Source organism: Salvia splendens, chromosome 11, assembly GCF_004379255.2.
Source record: "Salvia splendens isolate huo1 chromosome 11, SspV2, whole genome shotgun sequence".
NCBI lineage: Eukaryota > Viridiplantae > Streptophyta > Magnoliopsida > Lamiales > Lamiaceae > Salvia > Salvia splendens.
The window spans coordinates 17578307-17596905 of NC_056042.1; the positions used below are offsets into that span (position 1 = coordinate 17578307).

General features: G+C 38.3%; 2 protein-coding genes across 7 annotated transcripts; both read right to left on the bottom strand.

Moving 5' to 3' along the window:
• Window positions 1-2860: 2860 nt before the first annotated feature.
• LOC121756571 (sterol 3-beta-glucosyltransferase UGT80B1-like) lies at window positions 2861-7228 on the bottom strand. 6 transcript variants are annotated; one of them, XM_042152148.1, is made up of 11 exons: window positions 7044-7228; window positions 6727-6838; window positions 6481-6555; window positions 6318-6381; window positions 6079-6139; window positions 4441-4621; window positions 4249-4379; window positions 4073-4175; window positions 3507-3589; window positions 3372-3419; window positions 2861-3290 (listed from the first exon to the last, which is right to left on the bottom strand). In XM_042152148.1, exons 1-11 carry the CDS (start codon window positions 7146-7148, stop codon window positions 2967-2969), a joined length of 1287 nt encoding a protein of 428 aa, XP_042008082.1. In that variant the 5' UTR covers window positions 7149-7228; the 3' UTR covers window positions 2861-2966. The 6 variants fall into 6 exon arrangements, with proteins under 6 accessions (XP_042008082.1, XP_042008081.1, XP_042008080.1 ...); XM_042152147.1 differs by having other exon boundaries at window positions 6318-6384; XM_042152146.1 differs by having other exon boundaries at window positions 6481-6651.
• Window positions 7229-8791: 1563 nt separating this feature from the next.
• LOC121754536 (uncharacterized mitochondrial protein AtMg00810-like) lies at window positions 8792-9805 on the bottom strand. The gene is made up of 2 exons (XM_042149875.1): window positions 9475-9805; window positions 8792-8823 (listed from the first exon to the last, which is right to left on the bottom strand). Exons 1-2 carry the CDS (start codon window positions 9803-9805, stop codon window positions 8792-8794), a joined length of 363 nt encoding a protein of 120 aa, XP_042005809.1.
• Window positions 9806-18599: the final 8794 nt, after the last annotated feature.

An 18599-nucleotide genomic window follows, 5' to 3' on the forward strand; every position in this document is an offset into this window, starting at 1 on the left:
AGGGGATTTTCGAAACTTACAAAAATAGGCTAGGGTTCGAATTTCATGTATCTCAAATTAGGGATAATTCGATTTGGATTTAATTTGGATAAATACCCCAAAACAATTAATTAACTCCAAGAAGAAAATATTAATTCCAATAATTAAAGGGGCCAAAAATTTCTAATTATTTGGCTAGAATACAAATGCATGATCTCGCTTACTTAATTCCCCACATTGGAAAATATAAAGTATATAACACACTTCATTCCACATCACTCACGGCAATTATTTCACATAATCAACTCAATCACACAGAAACAAAATAAATTTCACAAAAGAAATTTCCACTTGACATCCACATTAAAACAAAAGTCGCAAAAATTTTTGGGATGCTGCAACTTTGTTATGTTCACTTATACATTTAAATATGCAATAAACATCCATTAAATGTATAACATAACAACATTACGACAAAAATAATTTATTGCATTCATTGGAAAATAATAATTAGAGTTTTACAGTATTCAATCACTCGAAAGGTGATTTCTAGTATGCAAACCCTAACAGTTCTTACTTTGTTTCTTCCTTAAGTTGTTCCATAATACTTCACGTTTGAGTGACCCATTCAGTGATGATTTAATATAACTTACTACATAATCGTGAGAGGAGGTTGGCGAGTTAGATCCACTTAATAGACACTACAATTAGCTTCCTTTAAAACGGCACTGTTAATTGAGAGTGATGACTTTATAAAGGTCTTAGGAGCTTCTAGGAGTTACGTATTTAGGATTGACAACCCTAATATTTGTAATAAACGTTTACATCGCATGAGCATAAACTAGGTGACTCGTTCTATCAAAGTAAGAACTGTGTTAGGGTGTTGTAGTTGGAATTTGTATAACCATAATTGTGAAAGCACATCCCTAGAATTCCCTTATGTCTATACTTTTATCTCCGTGACTTATTTGCAATTAGTTGTTTCTTTGCTTTTTATTGTTCTTTATTTTCAATAATTCCCAAAACTTTCGGTTCTCCAAATAGTAATTGAATTTTAGTAGAAGATAGACAGTCTGTGTTTGTTTTCCCAGTGATCGATATCTGGTACTAACCTTTAGCTTTACTATTCCTACTCTGTATACTTGCATGTATTTATAGTGCTAATAAAAAGTGCATCAATGGGACAACTCAAAAATAAAAACGTTTCATTTTTAAAAAGATGAGTTTATTTGTGTGATTATCGAGCATGCTCAATTGATTAAAATGATGATTCATAATCAATTCGTCTTCAAAGGTTCTTTGCATGATTATCTTGCATGCCTCAATTGGAGTTATGTAGAGAACATTACGTCCGTTTAACGAAGATTGCAGGTTGTCCAGATAGCCTACACGAGACACGTCGTTTGTGATCAAATCCTACGTGGGTCAGGGTTAAACAACGCAAGCACTCCAGAGGGTCTACTTGGGCTGCGTAGATTTTTCCAAAAACTACCCGGGTCAGGTAAGTCATGAGGATTTGTTTGAAAAAGCCCTATTTTTGAGGATTTCAATCCCAAATTAGAAGATTAGACCTAGGGCACAAAAAAATTTACCATTCTACACACTATTCACGCATACACACCGTTACAGATACATACCAGCACACAACCGTGCACTCACACACACACATTCACCCACCTTTATAACCATATGATCCCAAATATCTGGTAAAAATACTTTTTGAATAAATTAATTTTTTTGGTGGAAGAAGCATATTAATTATTCACATTCCATTATGTTAGGACTGGTATACTCCAAAGCAAGTTTCGAGCATATTGCATGATTAGAATTACTTGTGTACAATATACTCTACATTCCACTTTTATCTAAAACGAGAAGAATTAATTTTATTTTGTGTTTGCTTGTGCATTTATAAGATATTCTCAAAACATTTAAATGTACAAGAATCAAACTTGCCGTGAACGACATTCATTGATGCGGATGGTTCTTTTTAGAAGAGAAATAGTATTTCACAACCTAGATAGACTTTATTTGGCTACCTATTGCGAAAAGTTGCAGTGTCAGTCCGCATGTTTCCTCACCTTAGGAAATAAATGACACTAGTGTGGTATAGCACTACAGTATCTAACAGTTGAGACAAGTCTTTCTTGCTATTTACTGAAAGACGGGGTCTCATTGATTGTTATTTCTTAATCGTTGTTGACATAATATTGAACATACGATATTGGTTATGCATTACTTTGATTTATCAAATGTTGTGGATTTTTCAGATATCCTCAAAAGGTGTTCGAAAAGGGTTTTTATTATTCAGATATCATGTCGGTTGAAATTTATTCCACGAATAATAAATAAAGGTTTCGAATTAGACAACCCTTGCAAAAAAGATACTCCTTCCGTCTAACTTAAGATGGCCTCATTCTTGAGTGGCACGAGATTTTAGGTGGAGTTGTTAAGTGGAAAAAAGTAGAGAGAAATATAGTTGAATATTTTAATGAGTAAACATGATATATAGAGAGTGTGTGTGTGTGTGTGTTTATTTCAAAATTAGAAAGTGGACATTTTGATTGGGACAAACAAATATATGGAAAGGTAGACATCTTGAATGGGATCGAGAGAGTATTAATTAATTAAAATCAAATAACATACGTAAATTAATTATGTTTTAGGTTTTTAATTCTTTAAGTATGTTTTAATTCTGAACCGTAGGAAATTTATGATTTAGGTTTTTAATTCATTAAGTATGTTTTATGTGTGTTCTTAAATACAATTAATTGTTTAACATGTGAATTGATTAATCTCATAGCCGGTTAGAGAGATTGTGTATCTGATTTACTTATTTATGCAAGTTTTCTATTATGCAATAGGAACCATAATCCCAACATAACCAGGAAACCCTACATTGAACCTTAAATTACTAAATATTGGTCATGTAAGAACAAAAAATAAAAACAGATGCATATGTACTAGGAAGAATGAAAACATCTAAGCTATGAGGCACAAAATAGGCAGCAAAATCTAGCAAGATAACCAAAAATGGTTTGCACTTGATCGCCTTGTTCCAGATTTGGCAACGGAAGATGGCGATGAAACGAGTCAAGTGCAGCAGCTGCACCATCGTCATCTCTAACACTGATAGCTACATCCACTGCTCGAGACTTGACCTCAGGTTGGAGCATGAATCTCATGGCCTTTGATAGGGATTCCACACTAAGGTGTGCTATAGGAATGGGAGCAGGTCCCACTCCTCTCTCATATATTATGGCACCCCACAACGATTGATCACCACAAAATGGTACGATTGTGGTCGGACACTGCATTCATTGTTTTGTTTCAACTAATAAATTTAATCGGAGTACTATTTAAAAATCCAACAACAAAAATCAAGTAGTTACCCCTGCTTTCAGTCCTGCTGCTGTTGTTCCAGCTCCCCCGTGATGTACCTATCACTCAAATTTCCGAATTCATTTTTTGGGTAAGTTATAATTGGGGTGGGGGGGCTGAAACCCTCTCACTAAATATTAACTCACCACAGCACAACACTGAGGAAACAACCAGTCGTGGGGGCAATCAGTAGAAAGCAAAAAAATATTTTCTGCTACATCTTGTGCATCTGCAAAAAATAATGTTAGGGTTGCATTCTGTTAAACCATAACCAAGAATCACATAAATCAAGATTGTTCGTACTAAATCCCTTATAATCATGAACTTAATATTAGAATTTATCTATTTAGTTTAGAATGCTTTTCGATTTTCTCTATTTGCAAATGCGGTTTTAGAAGTATATCTGGGCTAAATCTATCCGAATGAATTAAAAAGACAATACTACTAATCTAGAAGTATATCTGGTCTAAAAATTTGGGCCAGTATAATAGAGGACTGATCGAACCTGATCATCACCTTAAAGGGTCTGAGAGAGGGTGTTGGCAAATGAAGAAAAATAAATTTAAGAATATCTCGTATCGGTGTAAATAGAGAACTGAAACTACTATATAAGTATAATGAGTCATTCATCCTATCACTAATTGGTTTTAGGATGAAATTCTAAGAATTTCACTCAAATTCGTAATTATGATAATCGAAAACAACTACTTACGAGTGGCAAGACCTCCCCACCCTCGATCAACAATCCCTCTTTGTCCAGTGTTCTTCAATGCCTCCAAAACGATATTCGTAGTATTTTCTGGATTTTTAAGAGGCTTCAAAACAAATAAATCATATGTAAACCATTTGGAGACTATACTTTGTAAGATGACAGTCACCCCTTCATACCATGCTCCCAAACCCGATATAAATCGGTGCAACTCCCTTTTGCATCCACTCTACTAATTCTTGAGGAGGCTCATATTTAATTCCAAGATCCACAAAGCAGTAACCCACAATATCAACTAGAGGACCCCAGTCTGCAAATATAATCAAAATTATATACTCATATATCGACACATTGAATAATGTTGTATTTACCATTAGGCTTGGGCAGCACACGTGGACTCCACATGTAAGTTGTTGGGAGATGAGAAATTGAGACTTGGTTTGTGTCCAAGAGTCCATTAATAGGGCTAAGGTTCAGCTTGTTTTTCCTTAACTTGTTAAGGTGACCTCTTAGTCCCCACCATATCAGTATATCAACAATAACATACGATAGCTGCAAGCAATATATAGATAGATATATAGGTTAAAGGAAATTAATAATGCAAAGTTCTTTAAAGGGGTCCATTCACCTATTAGCTTCCGAAAATGGGTCTCTTTGTTTTGCTTCTGACATAGGGTGTTAATGAATTTTGAAAGTGCGTAACATTTTCAAAATGCATGACTAGTTACGCATTATCAAGCGTAACACATTTCAGAAAATAACACAAAACACATTCCATTTATAATTTTAAATCATAGTATTCCCACCGTCCCTATTAAGAATTTGATTGAATGTACTAAATGAACATAAAATAGAATAGGAGAGTAGAAAAGGTACAGGAGATTAAAGAGAGAAAGTAGGTGATAAAATAAAAGTGAATAGAAGTTTTATTTATTGTTATAAAAAAGGAAATGACACAACTTTGTTGGGACGGAGAGAGTAATATTTTACTCGACTACGCTTTGAGAAGTGTTATCCGATTTGGTATTATTTTTTTCCTGTACAATACTCCCTTGGTCCTATATAAAGATAGGACATATACTCCACTAACTTTTTTCACCCACATTCATCTACACATTTCTTAAACAAGTGTCGGTTATAACATATAGTTGAGTCGTAATCCTTTATGGGTTGTATCACTATAGTTGAGTTATATTTTTTTGGAAAAAACAGCTATCTCCTATGTCTTTCTTTATTCTATCTCCGTCTCTCTACTTTATTCTAATTTTTTTTTCTCCATTTAACTCTCTTAACTCAATTATTAAATCTCATACCCAAAAGAAATGCCTATACTATAGACAGACGAAGAGATTCACTTCATCCACAAACTAATGTCCACATTTGGTTTTTCCATTTCGATAAGTAAACACACTTTCCTCTAACTCATTATATTCACATTCTATTATAAATATAATACTACATATGTCCCATAAAAATAGGCTCAATTTCTTTTTCTGTCAACGCCATAGAAATAGTCCACATTTATTTATGATAAAAATTTATCCTTCTCTTTTAGTTTATCAGTCATGGGTCTCACCATCCACTATACTAATTCAACTATTTTTTCTTATTTTATCTTAGTTTACCAGTTACGCATTAAAACTTATGTTGTGCTAAATGACCTATTTCTATGCGACAGAGGAAGTATATAGAAGTGGAACCTAAATTTCATTAACTTTTTCCGTCCATTTTGCTTTACATATCGTAAAACCTATGTTGAATCAAATAGGACTTTAAATCATGGGAGGAGGGGGTATCATTATTATCTAGTACTAGTGGTTACTTATTTTGGAAATGCGTAAATGAAAATGCGTAACCAGTTACACATTCTCAAAATGTGTTATACCCAATATTAGACTGAAAACAATGACCCACTTTCTGAAGCCAATACATGGATGGAATCATTTCAACAAATTTTTCTATAAATAAAAGAATTTCTAGTTGAATTATATGATGGAAGAATAACTTACCCAATATCCAGCTCTATGAGATATGTGGGGTATGAAAGGGTGAGGAAATGCACATGTAGGCCTGCGTATTTAGTCGGGTACCTCTAATTATATATTCTGGCTTCATAACTTAAACAAAGAAAATGTAATAATCAACATAATCAATTTCATGTTTCACACTATCTATATTGACATAGGAATTAAAAGAATATTTAGAAGGTGAAGCTATTAGATGGTGAAAAGAAGAAAATAAAACGTACGTCCATGGAACTGTGAAGAAGATGTGAAGGGGAACACCAAGGGCTTCAGCCACATCTACACGTCCTGCTTAATTTATTTACACTTTTATCAATAATTGTAAAATTTGAAGAATATGAACTATTAGTGATCTTGCATAAACGTTGAGCTCCAAAAACTACTAACCGTAAGCAGGAGGATTAGCAATAATTGCCTGGGCCCTAAATGAGTCACCGGTTATCGGGTCGGGGTGAGTGCAGGCTTCAAGAAGAGATTCCATAACAGCCATTAGTTGTTTCAACTGTGTGGCTATATCTTGCCAACTAGTTAGTAGTATGTTTTGCGTCTTGATGAAACCTATAGTTAAATTTAATTCGTAACAAGTATGGAAAAGATAGGAAATGGCTATGGACATAAAAACGTAGGTGAAACCTTCAACTATAACGCGAGGATCGCCACCAAGTGGGTAAAAGTCTACTCCAGCCGACTTCACCAATCCACTAAACTCAGAGTGAGTTGCCAATCTCACACAATGACCGTATTCCTGAAATTTTCGACACGGAGATTAAGAAATGAATATTTAATTAGAGGTAAAGTGGAGAGAGAATAACGTAGGAAAGAGAATAAAGTATGAGAGACAAAAGGAGAGTATAGTATAAGACATAATAATGTTTTTGCCAAAATTTGAAATTATTCAGTTAACTTTAGATGACTCAACAATGGGACTACAAAATTAAATATGGACTTGCCTGAAGTTTCCTTGCCACTGCGAGAAAAGGTTGAACATCGCCTCTCGTCCCGACTACAAGAATGGCAATGCTTAACTTTGGAACTGATTGATTGCAATCACTCATTGATATATAACCAACTAACTTAAAAAAGAAGCTCTAGACAATCAAAATTAAAGTGATTATTGATGAAGAGCTGAAATAAATCTAAGAAACACAAAACATGTAGTATTATGTATATATATACATACCTTCTTATTCGCATGAATGAATCGTATGCAAAGACAGATTGTACACTTAATTTCTTTCGTGCAAGCAACTGTGTAGGAGACAGCTAGGCTGGGCCATGTCCCATGTGACTTAAAACTAGATAGTACTCCCTCCGTCCCGCACTACTCGCACTTATTTCCTTTTCGGGCGTCCCAAGTTACTTGCACTCTTTCCATTTTTAGTAAAAATTTTCACCTACAACCGTCATTTTTGACTTTCCTATACACTCATTCCTTAATCTCCGTGCCGGAAAGGAAAGGAGCGAGTAGCCCGGGACGGAGGGAGTATAATGCAACTATAATATTTTTTCAATTGATGAATGAAAGTTGTTGTAATAAAAAGAGTAGGTCAAATGTTTGGCACTAATCAATGCATGCATGATTACGTACAGCTCATGGAGCAATACATTAATTGCCCACTTATAATTATTTATTAGAAAATTAGTCAGTCACCGTTGTTTTTTATATTGTTGGAAATAATAAGTACTACTAATAAGGTTTATATATAAGTAACATCATTTCTTATATAAGGCAAATCTTATTAATTAAAGTTTGGGTAACCTGAAACCTCGGAAACTTTATGTTCAGAATGCAGAGTTTACTAATAATGTTCCTTCAACCGTACCTAGCTAGAGTTAATAAATGCCAACCATATCATGTTAGGTTCCTGATAGATGGAGCTACCACAACTAATTATTTATTGATATTATATTAATAGATGATATAAAATATAATATGACAAATAATCAAAACAACGATTTTGATTTGAAATAGGACATTGCTATAAAAACTAATATAAGAAGATACTACTCCATTCTTCTGCCATTTATAGTCTCATTTTGACTTGGCATGAGTTTTAAAAAATTGTTTGACTTTGTGAAGAGACATGGGGAAATGAGTTAGTAGAATATGAACCTCACTTTTATATAGTTGTTTTATAATAAAATGTGAGTGAAATGATTGAGTTGAATGGTGGACCCACTTACTTAAAATGGAAAAAAGGCAAATGAGACTTTACATCGACAGGGAGAGTATTATGCTAGACACAATTAAAATTACAGTAATTGAATAATACTACTAACTAACCAAATTGAAAGTTGCATATTGTTTCTACGTACCACTTTGGTCGATGTTAGGACGTATGAGTCTAGTGCTTGGCCACACACACATAGGTTGAATCTAACTCATTGCTTGATCCTAGCCCAACTCTCTTGCGGCCCAACATTTTAGGTTCTGTGGCCCAAGTACGTGCGTAAAAATGATTAATAGCAATTAAACTACCTTGCGTCCTAGCTTCTATGTTATGAGGCCCAAGCCTTATTCGATCATCTTCCCATTCACTAAGGTCTAACGTTCAGCATGTTGGTGCACGGGCTAAGAATCTGGTCTGCCTCGCACAAAGTGTGCCAGGTGGTGTCTGCGAAAGCCTTGAGCGGCTTGAGGAGAGACTCGTCACTCATGAAAGACTAGGTGTATGCTTGTGCAGTCTTGGAGCTTCAATCAATAAGAGTCTTCACCAACACGCCTCAAAACTTCGAACGAATCATAAAAACAACGAGAGATCATCAGTCTTAACGATGGTAATCGAGAGAGGCGGAACACGTATTGATCGACATTGGGAACACAGAGAATTGGGAGTAGAAGGTTTTGTGTATATTGCTTAATTGTACAATGATTTACAGCCCCAAACTATTCTAGGCAATAATATTCATTATTATTCTTTACATAATTTCAATGATTGCCTCAATCTTCTCCTTCCATTGATCGAGCTAATTTCTCCCTTGATTTGCTACTTTGACACTCCCCCTCAAGTTGAGCAACGGTATCTCCGATACTCAACTTGTCCAGAATTTCCTTGAAGATTTTCGGGTGAACTGCTTTGGTGAGGATGTCTGCAAGTTGCTCCTCTGACCAAACGAATGGGAACTCTATGATTCTCCCTTCGAGTTTCTCCTTGATGAAGTGGCGATCAACTTCAACGTGTTTGGTTCGATCGTGCTGTACTGGATTTTCTGCAATACTAATCGCTGCTTTGTTGTCACAGAACAATTTACTCTTCCGTGCAGGTGGAAAGCCAATTTCTGTCAACAACCTCCTTAGCCACATGATTTCCGTCAGTCCACTTTTGATTCCTTGAAATTCTGCTTCTGCACTTGATAGGGCCACCACCTTCTGTTTCTTACTTCTCCAAGTGACTAAGTTCCCTCCTATGAAGGTGAAGTATCCCCCAGTGGACTTTCTGTCAATCGGATTGCTTGCCCAGTCAGCATCCGTGTATCCATCGATTTCCAGATCCTCTCTATTAGCTAGGAACACTCCATAGCCAATAGTTCCCTTTAGGTATCTCACAATTCTCAACGCATCATCCATATGGTCGACTTGAGGTCTGTGCATGAACTGGCTGATAATGCCAACCGCATATGTTATGTCAGGCCTAGTATGTGAGAGGTAGATGAGTTTCCCTACTAACCGTTGGTATCTCTCCCGGTCTGCAAGATCAGCTCCCTCTACCATCTTCAATCCATGATTGGGGATCCTCTACCATCTTCAATCCATGATTGGGGATCATTGGAGTTTCTGCAGGCTTGCAATCCAACAACCCAGTTTCTGCCAGAAGGTCTAGAACATACTTTTTCTGCCTTAGAAATATTCCGTGTCTGGATCTCAACACTTCAATTCCAAGGAAGTACTTCAAGGGTCCTAGATCTTTCATCTCAAACTCTTTGGATAGATTCTCCCGCAGGTTTTGGATTTCTTCAGTATCGTCTCCAGTAATGATCATGTCATCCACATATATGATCAGACATGTCATCTTCCCATCCCTTCTCTTGGTGAAGAGCGTATGATCTGAATGGCTTTGCTTGAACCCGTGTTTAAACATTGCTTGACAAAACCTCCCAAACCAGATTCTTGGGGACTGCTACAGCGTCTTTCTGAGGTGACACACTTGTCCTGTTCCAAACTCCTCTGAGCATCCCGGGGGGACTTCCATATATACTTCTTTATCTTTCTCCAATTCGCCATGCAGGAATGCATTTGTTACACCAAATTGGTGTAGAGGCCAGTCTTTGCATGCCGCCACGGAAAGTAGGGCTTGAACAGTGTCCAATTTGGCAACTGGAGAGAAGGTCTCCTCATAATCTACTCCATACACCTGTGTGTATCCCTTGGCCACGAGTCTCGCCTTATATCTCTCGATTGAACCATCTGCACGCCGTTTTATAGTGAATATCCATCGGCATCAGACCGGCTTCTTCCCTGTGGGCAGTGTACACTTTTCCCATGTCTCATTTTTTATTAGAGCATCTATTTCTTTCTTCATGGCCTCTCTCCAATGTTTGTGTTTTGAGGCCTCCTCGAATGACTGTGGTATCTCCTCATCTTCATATAGGGCAGCTTCAAATGCACGGGCCATTTCAGAAAGTTGTCCTCGAGCAATGTTTGCTACTGCATATCTGGCCTTTCTTCCTTTCCAGTCCGGAGAGTATCTCCGTGGAGGTACTCCTCGTGTACTTCTAGGCGGTAATTCATATGATTGCCCTGTGTCTCCGTCTCCACTACTGGTTTGGTTGTCATCTCCACCGTCCCTGTCATCATTAGTACTTTCTAACCATACATTATTCGGATCAGGATTGTTTACCTCTGGATTCAAAGACGGGGTTGATGGTTGAGCAATGTCACCTAACTCCTCGTCCTGCTCAATGGGATTCGACTGCCTGGCTGTACCACTACTTTCCTCTGTTAGACTGACGTCTGTGACAGGACTTGACTTAGGCTCGTCCTCTCCCCCTGACTGGTTTCTCCCCTGGTTAGGCATAGGTGTAGGAAGCTAATTTAGTAGGTCACTAGCAGGACTATTATCCGGATCAATCTCCCCCTGACTACTAGATTGGCTATAGAAGTATGCACAAGGTGAAAACTTATGACGCTCATGTTTCAGAATATGGACAAAGACAAAGCAGCCGAAAACTCTAGGTTCAAGTGACAGTGAAGAAGGTAATTCAAAATGTGTGGAGAAAGTGTCCAAGGGAGTTTTGAATTGTAGGATTCCAGTAGGTAGACGGTTCATGAGATAGACAACGGTGGCTACGGCTTCGGGCCAGAAAGTTTTAGGTATTTTGGACTCGATTAAGAGGGCTCTGGTGACTTCAAGGATGTATCTGTTTTTTCGTTCTGCTACCCCATTTTGTTCTGGAGTATATGCACAAGAAGTTGGTGGACTAAACCCTTTTCTCGAAAAAAGTCTTGCATTTTTCCATTCACAAATTCTCCCCCATTATCTGACCTAAGGATTTGGATGTTCTGATTGTATTGGGTTTGGAAAAGTGTATAAAAATCTGTGAATTTTTCAAAAACTTCAGACTTGTTTTTCAAAAAATAGACCCAAGTCATACGAGAATAATCATCCACAAATAACACGAAATAACGAAATCCTTGACCCCCAGTAACTGGTGCAGGGCCCCACACATCAGAGTGAATCAACGCAAAAGGTTTTTTCATTCTAGTATTATTCAACTTAAACGAGTGTCTATGGCTTTTGGCCAACAATCAAGTTTCACAATGAATAGATTGCATAGAAGTAGCTAATTTAGGATAAAGTAGACGAAGATATCCTATAGATGGGTGTCCTAACAGACGATGCCAAAGCCAAGCCTGCCTGTCTGTCAGTCCGTGAGTCAGCATCGCAGCACTCTGTTGGGCTATCTCATCCACATAGTACAGTCCGCATCGTTCAGTGCCACACCCAACTATCGTCCCCGTCTTGATATCCTGCAACATACAAAATTCCGGTTGCATTAGCAATTTGCAGTTCAGTTCCTTAGTCACATGACTAATGGACAAGAGCTTATGTGATAATGACGGAACATAAAGGCAGTTAGGCAGTTAGGCAGGCGTAAAGTAGGAGAAATATTAATTGTTCCCGCCCCCCGGACTTGCGCTAGGTCTCCACTGGCGGTTTGGACATAGGTTTTTTTAGATTTTGAAATGGATAGGAAATCCGAGGCATCAAATGACATTGTGTCGGTCCCCGCAATCAAATATCCATTGGGTGTCTTAGGTATGTGATTGTGAGGTGGAAGAACAAGCCAGGGATTCAAAAGAATTTTTACACGGAATAGCTGGCTGGGTTTCGGGCAGTTTTGGTAGTTGGGGGGCAATCTGTAAGGTTTTGGCTGTTTTGGGGTCATTTTGAGTGTTGGGTGAAATTCGTGGGGCATTGTGGGTTTTAGGAAAGGTCTGGGGTGGTTTCTGGTACATTTGGGAAGAATGGGGTCGGTTTAGGGGTTTTCGATTTATTGTGGGTGGATTTTGGGATTGGGTATGGTTCTGGGGTCGAATTTGTAATATGGGGAAGTTAGAGGGTTCGAATTTGGGTTTAGTAAGGGCTGGGCTAATTAATCGAAGAACCCCCCTCCCATTCTTGGGAACCCTAGCCGCATCGCCCCTCCCATTCTTGGAAGCTCTAGCGCCGTCGTCCGGTAGCCGCTGACGTTGGGTGTCGGTTTTGTACCTTCTGACCAAGACTTGACCACCGATGCAGACGCCATGGCCTGTGGTTCGTCGTTGCCTCCTCGGGGTTTGTTCTCTCCATTTACGGCTGACGGAGGAACGATGTTGCCCCCCGATTGATCTCCGGCGTAGGTAGCTCTTTCCCCAACAGCCATGGATGCCCGGCCTCTGATTCCTCCTCGATTCAAACTTCGGTGGGCTCTTGCCTTCTTCATCTCCTCCCACCACTCCGGATACCCGTGTATCAAGAAACAGGTATCCTTCGTGTGTTTCTTTCTCCCACAATGTGTACAGACGAGCTTGCTCTTATCTTCGTCCTTCCGATTTATCTGAAATTCGGAGGGTTGTTGGTTGTTCCGGTTTCTGTCGATTGCACTGAGGCCAATTCCAATTCCGGACTCCTTAGCTTCGGTCTTGGATGAACGAATGTTGGCGTTGACTGCCTCTCGCCTTATCATGCCATAGGCTGTTCTCACCGATGGGAGTGGATCCTTGTTCAGGATTTCTCTCTTGATGGCATCGTACCGATCATCGAGTGCCCACAAAAATTGGTAGACTCTGTGCCTTTGGGTGATTTGATTATACCTTTCGATGCTTGATGGGGTGTCAAAAGGATTTGGATCGCGACTGTCGATGGATAGCCACAGATCCTGAAATTTTTGCCATAATGCCTCTAACGCCATTTCTCCTTGCTTCATTCCGTATGCTTGTCGATGCAGGTTCGAGACTTGGAACGGATTTGCGCCGCTTCCGTAGGTAGTGGCCAGTCCTTCCCACAGATCTCTGGCCGTCTTGTACTGTGAGACTTCATTCACAAGGCTGGCCTCGATATTGTTTATGATCCAGTTAAAACAGCAATGATCGCGTTGCTGCCATACCGGATAGATTGGATCGGTAATCGGCGGGGGGTCTGAAACTCCAGCGATGTGAGACGTCAGGCCCTTCCCTCCGATGGCCCGTTCCATCAGATTTACCCATAGCGGGTAGTTGTCTCCGTCCAGCTTGTTTTTCTGGTTGATGTCCCCCAACGATTCTGGTTGTGGGGATGGCCGGTTTGGTGGTTTGGAGTTGGTTGTCATCATCTGTATAAGTTCCGCAAATTGTGCGGCTGACAGATAGATGGAGCTGTTATTGACGGTGGTTATGGTGTTGTTTGAGTCGGTTTCGGTTTGGTCAGTTTCTGACATCGTTTGTTGCTGGTTTTTGCAGGTTTACAAAGGTCGGGAAAGGTATTTTCGGGACAATGATGATAATTTTCTGAGTCCCAAGCAAGACCAAACCTGCTCTGATACCATCTTAACGATGGTAATCGAGAGATGCGGAACACGTATTGATCGACATTGGGAACACAGAGAATTGGGAGTAGAAGGTTTTGTGTATATTGCTTAATTGTACAATGATGGAGTAGAAGGTTTTGTGTATATTGCTTAATTGTACAATGATTTACAGCCCCAAATATATAGGGAGGATTATTAGCTATCTATGGAAATTGTATCAAACTATTCTAAGCAATAATATTCATTATTATTCTTTACATAATTTCAATGATTGCCTCAATCTTCTCCTTCCATTGATCGAGCTAATTTCTCCCTTGATTTGCTACTTTGACAATCAGAAAGTGATGGGACACCACTGAAATATGCATGGAGTTTTGAAGTACCAGATCTTCGACGTTGAACTACAGTTTTCTTGACGCAGACGGTTTGAGACGTCCTTTTGTTGTTGGGCTTGAGCTAAGTTTTCAAGAAGTATTCTAAAGAGTTTCGTCCTCTCCTTGTCGACGGCCGACGAGACGCATCCACCAACATGATAGGGAACAAATGACAGGGTTCGAGACCATATAGAGCATGAAACAACAGTATTTGAAGGCCCGAGAGATATAGCTTTTGTTCAATGCATATTTGTCCCATGCAAAGAGGTGTTAGGAGTATATACTCTACTGAAAAACATGTTTTATGCTGCTTTGTATTGTACATATTTTTCTTTGTTTTATGGACAGAAATTTATTTATCACATGGTTTGTTAGTTATCGGCAGACTTATGGTTATAGAAGATTTATAATCGACATTTTGTAAATTAATAATTAACGAATATTCTGAACCTATATAAATATGGACAATATTGTGAACGGTTGCTAGTATTAATCTAAAGTCCCTTCTTATCTAAAATGACTAATGAGAATGGATATAACATCCATCACACAATGTTAATTATATGCTACTTTGACTTGTCGTGGGAGTTTTTTTATTTCCCAATACCATGTCATCTTGGATAACAGTGATAATCAACATACGAGAACTACTAGTATTCTTACTTTATAGGATATTTTCTCGGTACACCGGAGCTGATATTTTCCAAGAGATTCTAATCAAGGTTTTATTTTACATAAACCTTGCTAGTTATAATTTATTCCAATACAATAAATAAAGGCAAATCAGAACTCTTAGCACTATCTCAAAAATGAAATTCATTGCATTAAGATAATCAACAAACTTAATGAATTAAAGTATACTAGAATATCTAAACACAGGAAAGGAGTTAAATTAAAAATTGTTTATACTGCCTCCATCCCGCATTAACTGTATTTACTTTTCTACATTCATTTTATAAAAATGATGATAAATAGTTAAGGTCGAAAAATAATAAAATAAGAGAGGGAATAAGGTAAAGAAGAGTCTTCTTTACATTATTCTCTCTCTTACTTTACTATTTCCACTTTAACTATTTATTATTTCTTTTCGTGCGATCGTACATCCGTGTCTAGTTGCTCGGTTAGCTTAAATCTTTACGATTTCCACGTCAAGTAGCTAGATTTATATTTCTAGTCAAGTAGTTAAAACTTAGCCCTCATCTTATAGTAAAGCGCGGCAGCAGCCAACCTCTTTTTCCTTCCAAAACGTCTTGTCCACACAAACAACACACGAATAGCCCTCCATCCTAGTGGGATCCAATCCTTACTTCCCTTTGCTAACTAATAGTATTGTGGGTAAAGGTTTTGATAACGCTTGGAATGCACGTCCAACGACACGATGCTAAGTCTAGGAGAGTCTACTCGACCTGCGTAGGGAGTCTACTTGATCAAGTCCACGCTTTATATATTTTTTTATCATTTATGTGTAAACGTGCGTGGGTGTATTCTCCAAGCAGCACATCAAATGGCGCTAGTGCCGAGTATGGATTGTGTTATCTTATTTGTGATTAGGATGTTTGGTGTACATAATTGTTAATAGTTTTATTTTCTGTTTTAGTTTATGAGCACCAGGCCAAGGTTTGGGTAGTCGAGAAACAAACTTAGTCGAAGGGACACGGAGCCAAGGTGGCAGAGGATAGAGGAGACGAGCCCTGTCACCACCAGATTAGGATTTACTACGTCCGACTGTTCGGAGTTAAGCTCGGGAAGTCAGGAAAAAATCGGCACACCAGGGAAGAGTGAGCCCAAGTCACTGTCGGGAACAGAGTAAGAAGAACCAGCCATAATGGAAGCAGTTCCTGACCAAGATCCAAAGATTGGATCATTGAATGCTCATGTGAATCACGAGCCAGCTCAAGCCATAGTTGTAACTCTAGAGCAGTCAACCATTGTGGTGAAGAGTGGTAACCCATATGAGATCTTGCATGAGTTCTGCAAATTGTGGGATCCAAATGAGTGTTTTGTACATTGGTTACTAGTCAGTTTGATGTGTTTAAGCAATTATATGTGCAAACAAGTTGCTCAGTATGTAGGAAATGGATTGAATTGTCTACGCGTTTCTTTATTTCGTTTCCTCATTTGAGTCCTCTTGTTAAGTTGGTAGGATATCGCATATATCTATTTTGAGCATTTCTTTCCCTTCGGGCCACTTTAGATAGTGATCCGTTTTTTTCAATAACTATCGTAGTTAATTCTTAACCCACAAATTGCGTGGTAGCAGCCAACCTAGGTGGATGTCAAAATTTAATCAAGTAATTTTGTTTACAAAATTTACTCATTGAGAAATATTCTCGAGCAAAACCAGAAAAAAAAAATACGAATTGAAACTGAGAGGAAGCAATATTTACAGAAAAAAATGAGGAATTGGATATCGATGGAGTGAGAATAAATACTGGGTATTGTTGCAACGCAGTGAATCATGAATCTACGTTTGTAAACCATGGAAATTAGAAAAAAGAAAAAAATTGAAAGTGAGAAAAATGGAAAAGGATAAAAAAAAGAACTAGAGAAGAGGCACTCTCTATTTCTGACGGTACAACAAATTAGTTGAAAGAAGGAACAAGAATAGGGAATTTGATACGAATAGAAGAAAGTCATGAAAGAGAATGGATGATGAAGAAACGTGAAGATAGGAAAAAATGGTGGAATGGAGAGATGGATTGAAGAGAGAGACGGCCAGGAGAGAGAACAAAATTGAGAAATACTATGTAATTTCAATTTCAAAATAATTAAAAATTCACAATTGACATCTTAATCTAATCAAAATCACAATTAAAAAGTTGACCGTTAAAAATTAAAGGAACAGTTAGTTTTGGACCGATTGTGATCCAAGTTGAAATGTTCAGGATGCAAAAATTCAAAAGATAATGTCCAGGATCAAAATCATAAAATGGGCATGTGTTCAGCACCAATTTTGGCCTTCGCTCTTTAACAAGCATATTTTTATGTGGGTTTTGATTTTGCATTCCAGCCCGTGATGAATGTTTGAGTTGCTGAGAGTATTTATTCATACTTTCAATAATAATTTACGTGGTTAAGTGGCAGAGGGAAATTTTCTATTGAAATGAAATAATGCGTGCCCGACGAATTCTACTGTATAATAAGATAGCACAAGTATGCTTCGTGATACTCATATGTAATTTGTAAATCATCGTAAAGTTTTGCTTTGATATCATATGTGCATATTGCTTTAACACAAGCTGTTGAGTTATTTGAGGTACAAAGTTAAGGTTTCATCCACTTATTTGTTATTTATAGAGCTAACGAGTGTGTCGAAGCCTTGATGTAAAAACAGGTCTAAAACGAGCTTAAACGGAGTTGAACGGGACAATACTGAGGTTTTGACTGCCCGAGCGTTTTCTAGGCGAAGAAGTACCCACCCGGGCATTCTGGCTGGAGTTGCACATCGCCCAGTCGGGCGTTTTCCATCCGAAGAAACACCCGCCCAGACGTTTTGAAGTGAATTACGGGTTGCAGACAAAACGCCCAATCGGACATTTTTTACCGCTTCCTTATTTTGCCCATTTTTCACTTCAAATATAAAAGGGAATTCACACATTGGAGCCCTAACTCCCACACTACCAAATTAAGCAAAAGATCAAGAGATTGAAGATGATTTGAAGGCAAGGAGCTCCCCCATTCAAGAGATCGAAGGAGAAGACTTAAATGCTTATAGTTGTACTTTATTTCTTGTTCAGCTTCTTCCGACATCACGTACTGCTATGCCCTTGAGTCTTCAATATGATCTGGTTGAACCTAATTCAGCTCGGAACTAGCTTGAACGCTGGTCATTATCCCGCTTTTGGGATCCATCTGTATGCACCAAGAAAACTATGAGAACAAAGCCTCACAGAAAGCCGGAGGCTGAACATATAAAATTAAAGAGGACTATCCGAAAGGTTTCAAATATGATGCATGGGGAATATGGTGTAGCCTCTTCTGAAATTGATAAGCCCAAACTCGTCTTGAGGAAAGTCAGCAGTCAAACAGAGGTGGCGCAAAAACAAAGCCAAAGTGAACTTGAGAGGGTTAAACGCAACTTGAGAAAGGTTTCAACATCTGCAGTAACAGCTCCTAGGAGACCTGGTCCAGAAACTGAGAAACCAC

Bases quoted from the DNA above. Each gene is read 5' to 3' on its own strand.
- LOC121754536 (XM_042149875.1), bottom strand. From the start codon at position 9,805: ATGGTAGAGGGAGCTGATCTTGCAGACCGGGAGAGATACCAACGGTTA. The intron at 8,824-9,474 runs GTAAGAAACAGA...ATTCGTTCGAAG, and splicing joins GAACTTAGTCACTTGGAGAA to TTTTGAGGCGTGTTGGTGAA.
- LOC121756571 (XM_042152142.1), bottom strand. From the start codon at position 7,148: ATGAGTGATTGCAATCAATCAGTTCCAAAGTTAAGCATTGCCATTCTT. The intron at 6,385-6,480 runs GTTAGTAGTTTT...AAATAAATTAAG, and splicing joins TGCTAATCCTCCTGCTTACG to CAGGACGTGTAGATGTGGCT. The intron at 6,140-6,317 runs GTACGTTTTATT...CTAAATACGCAG, and splicing joins TTCTTCACAGTTCCATGGAC to GCCTACATGTGCATTTCCTC.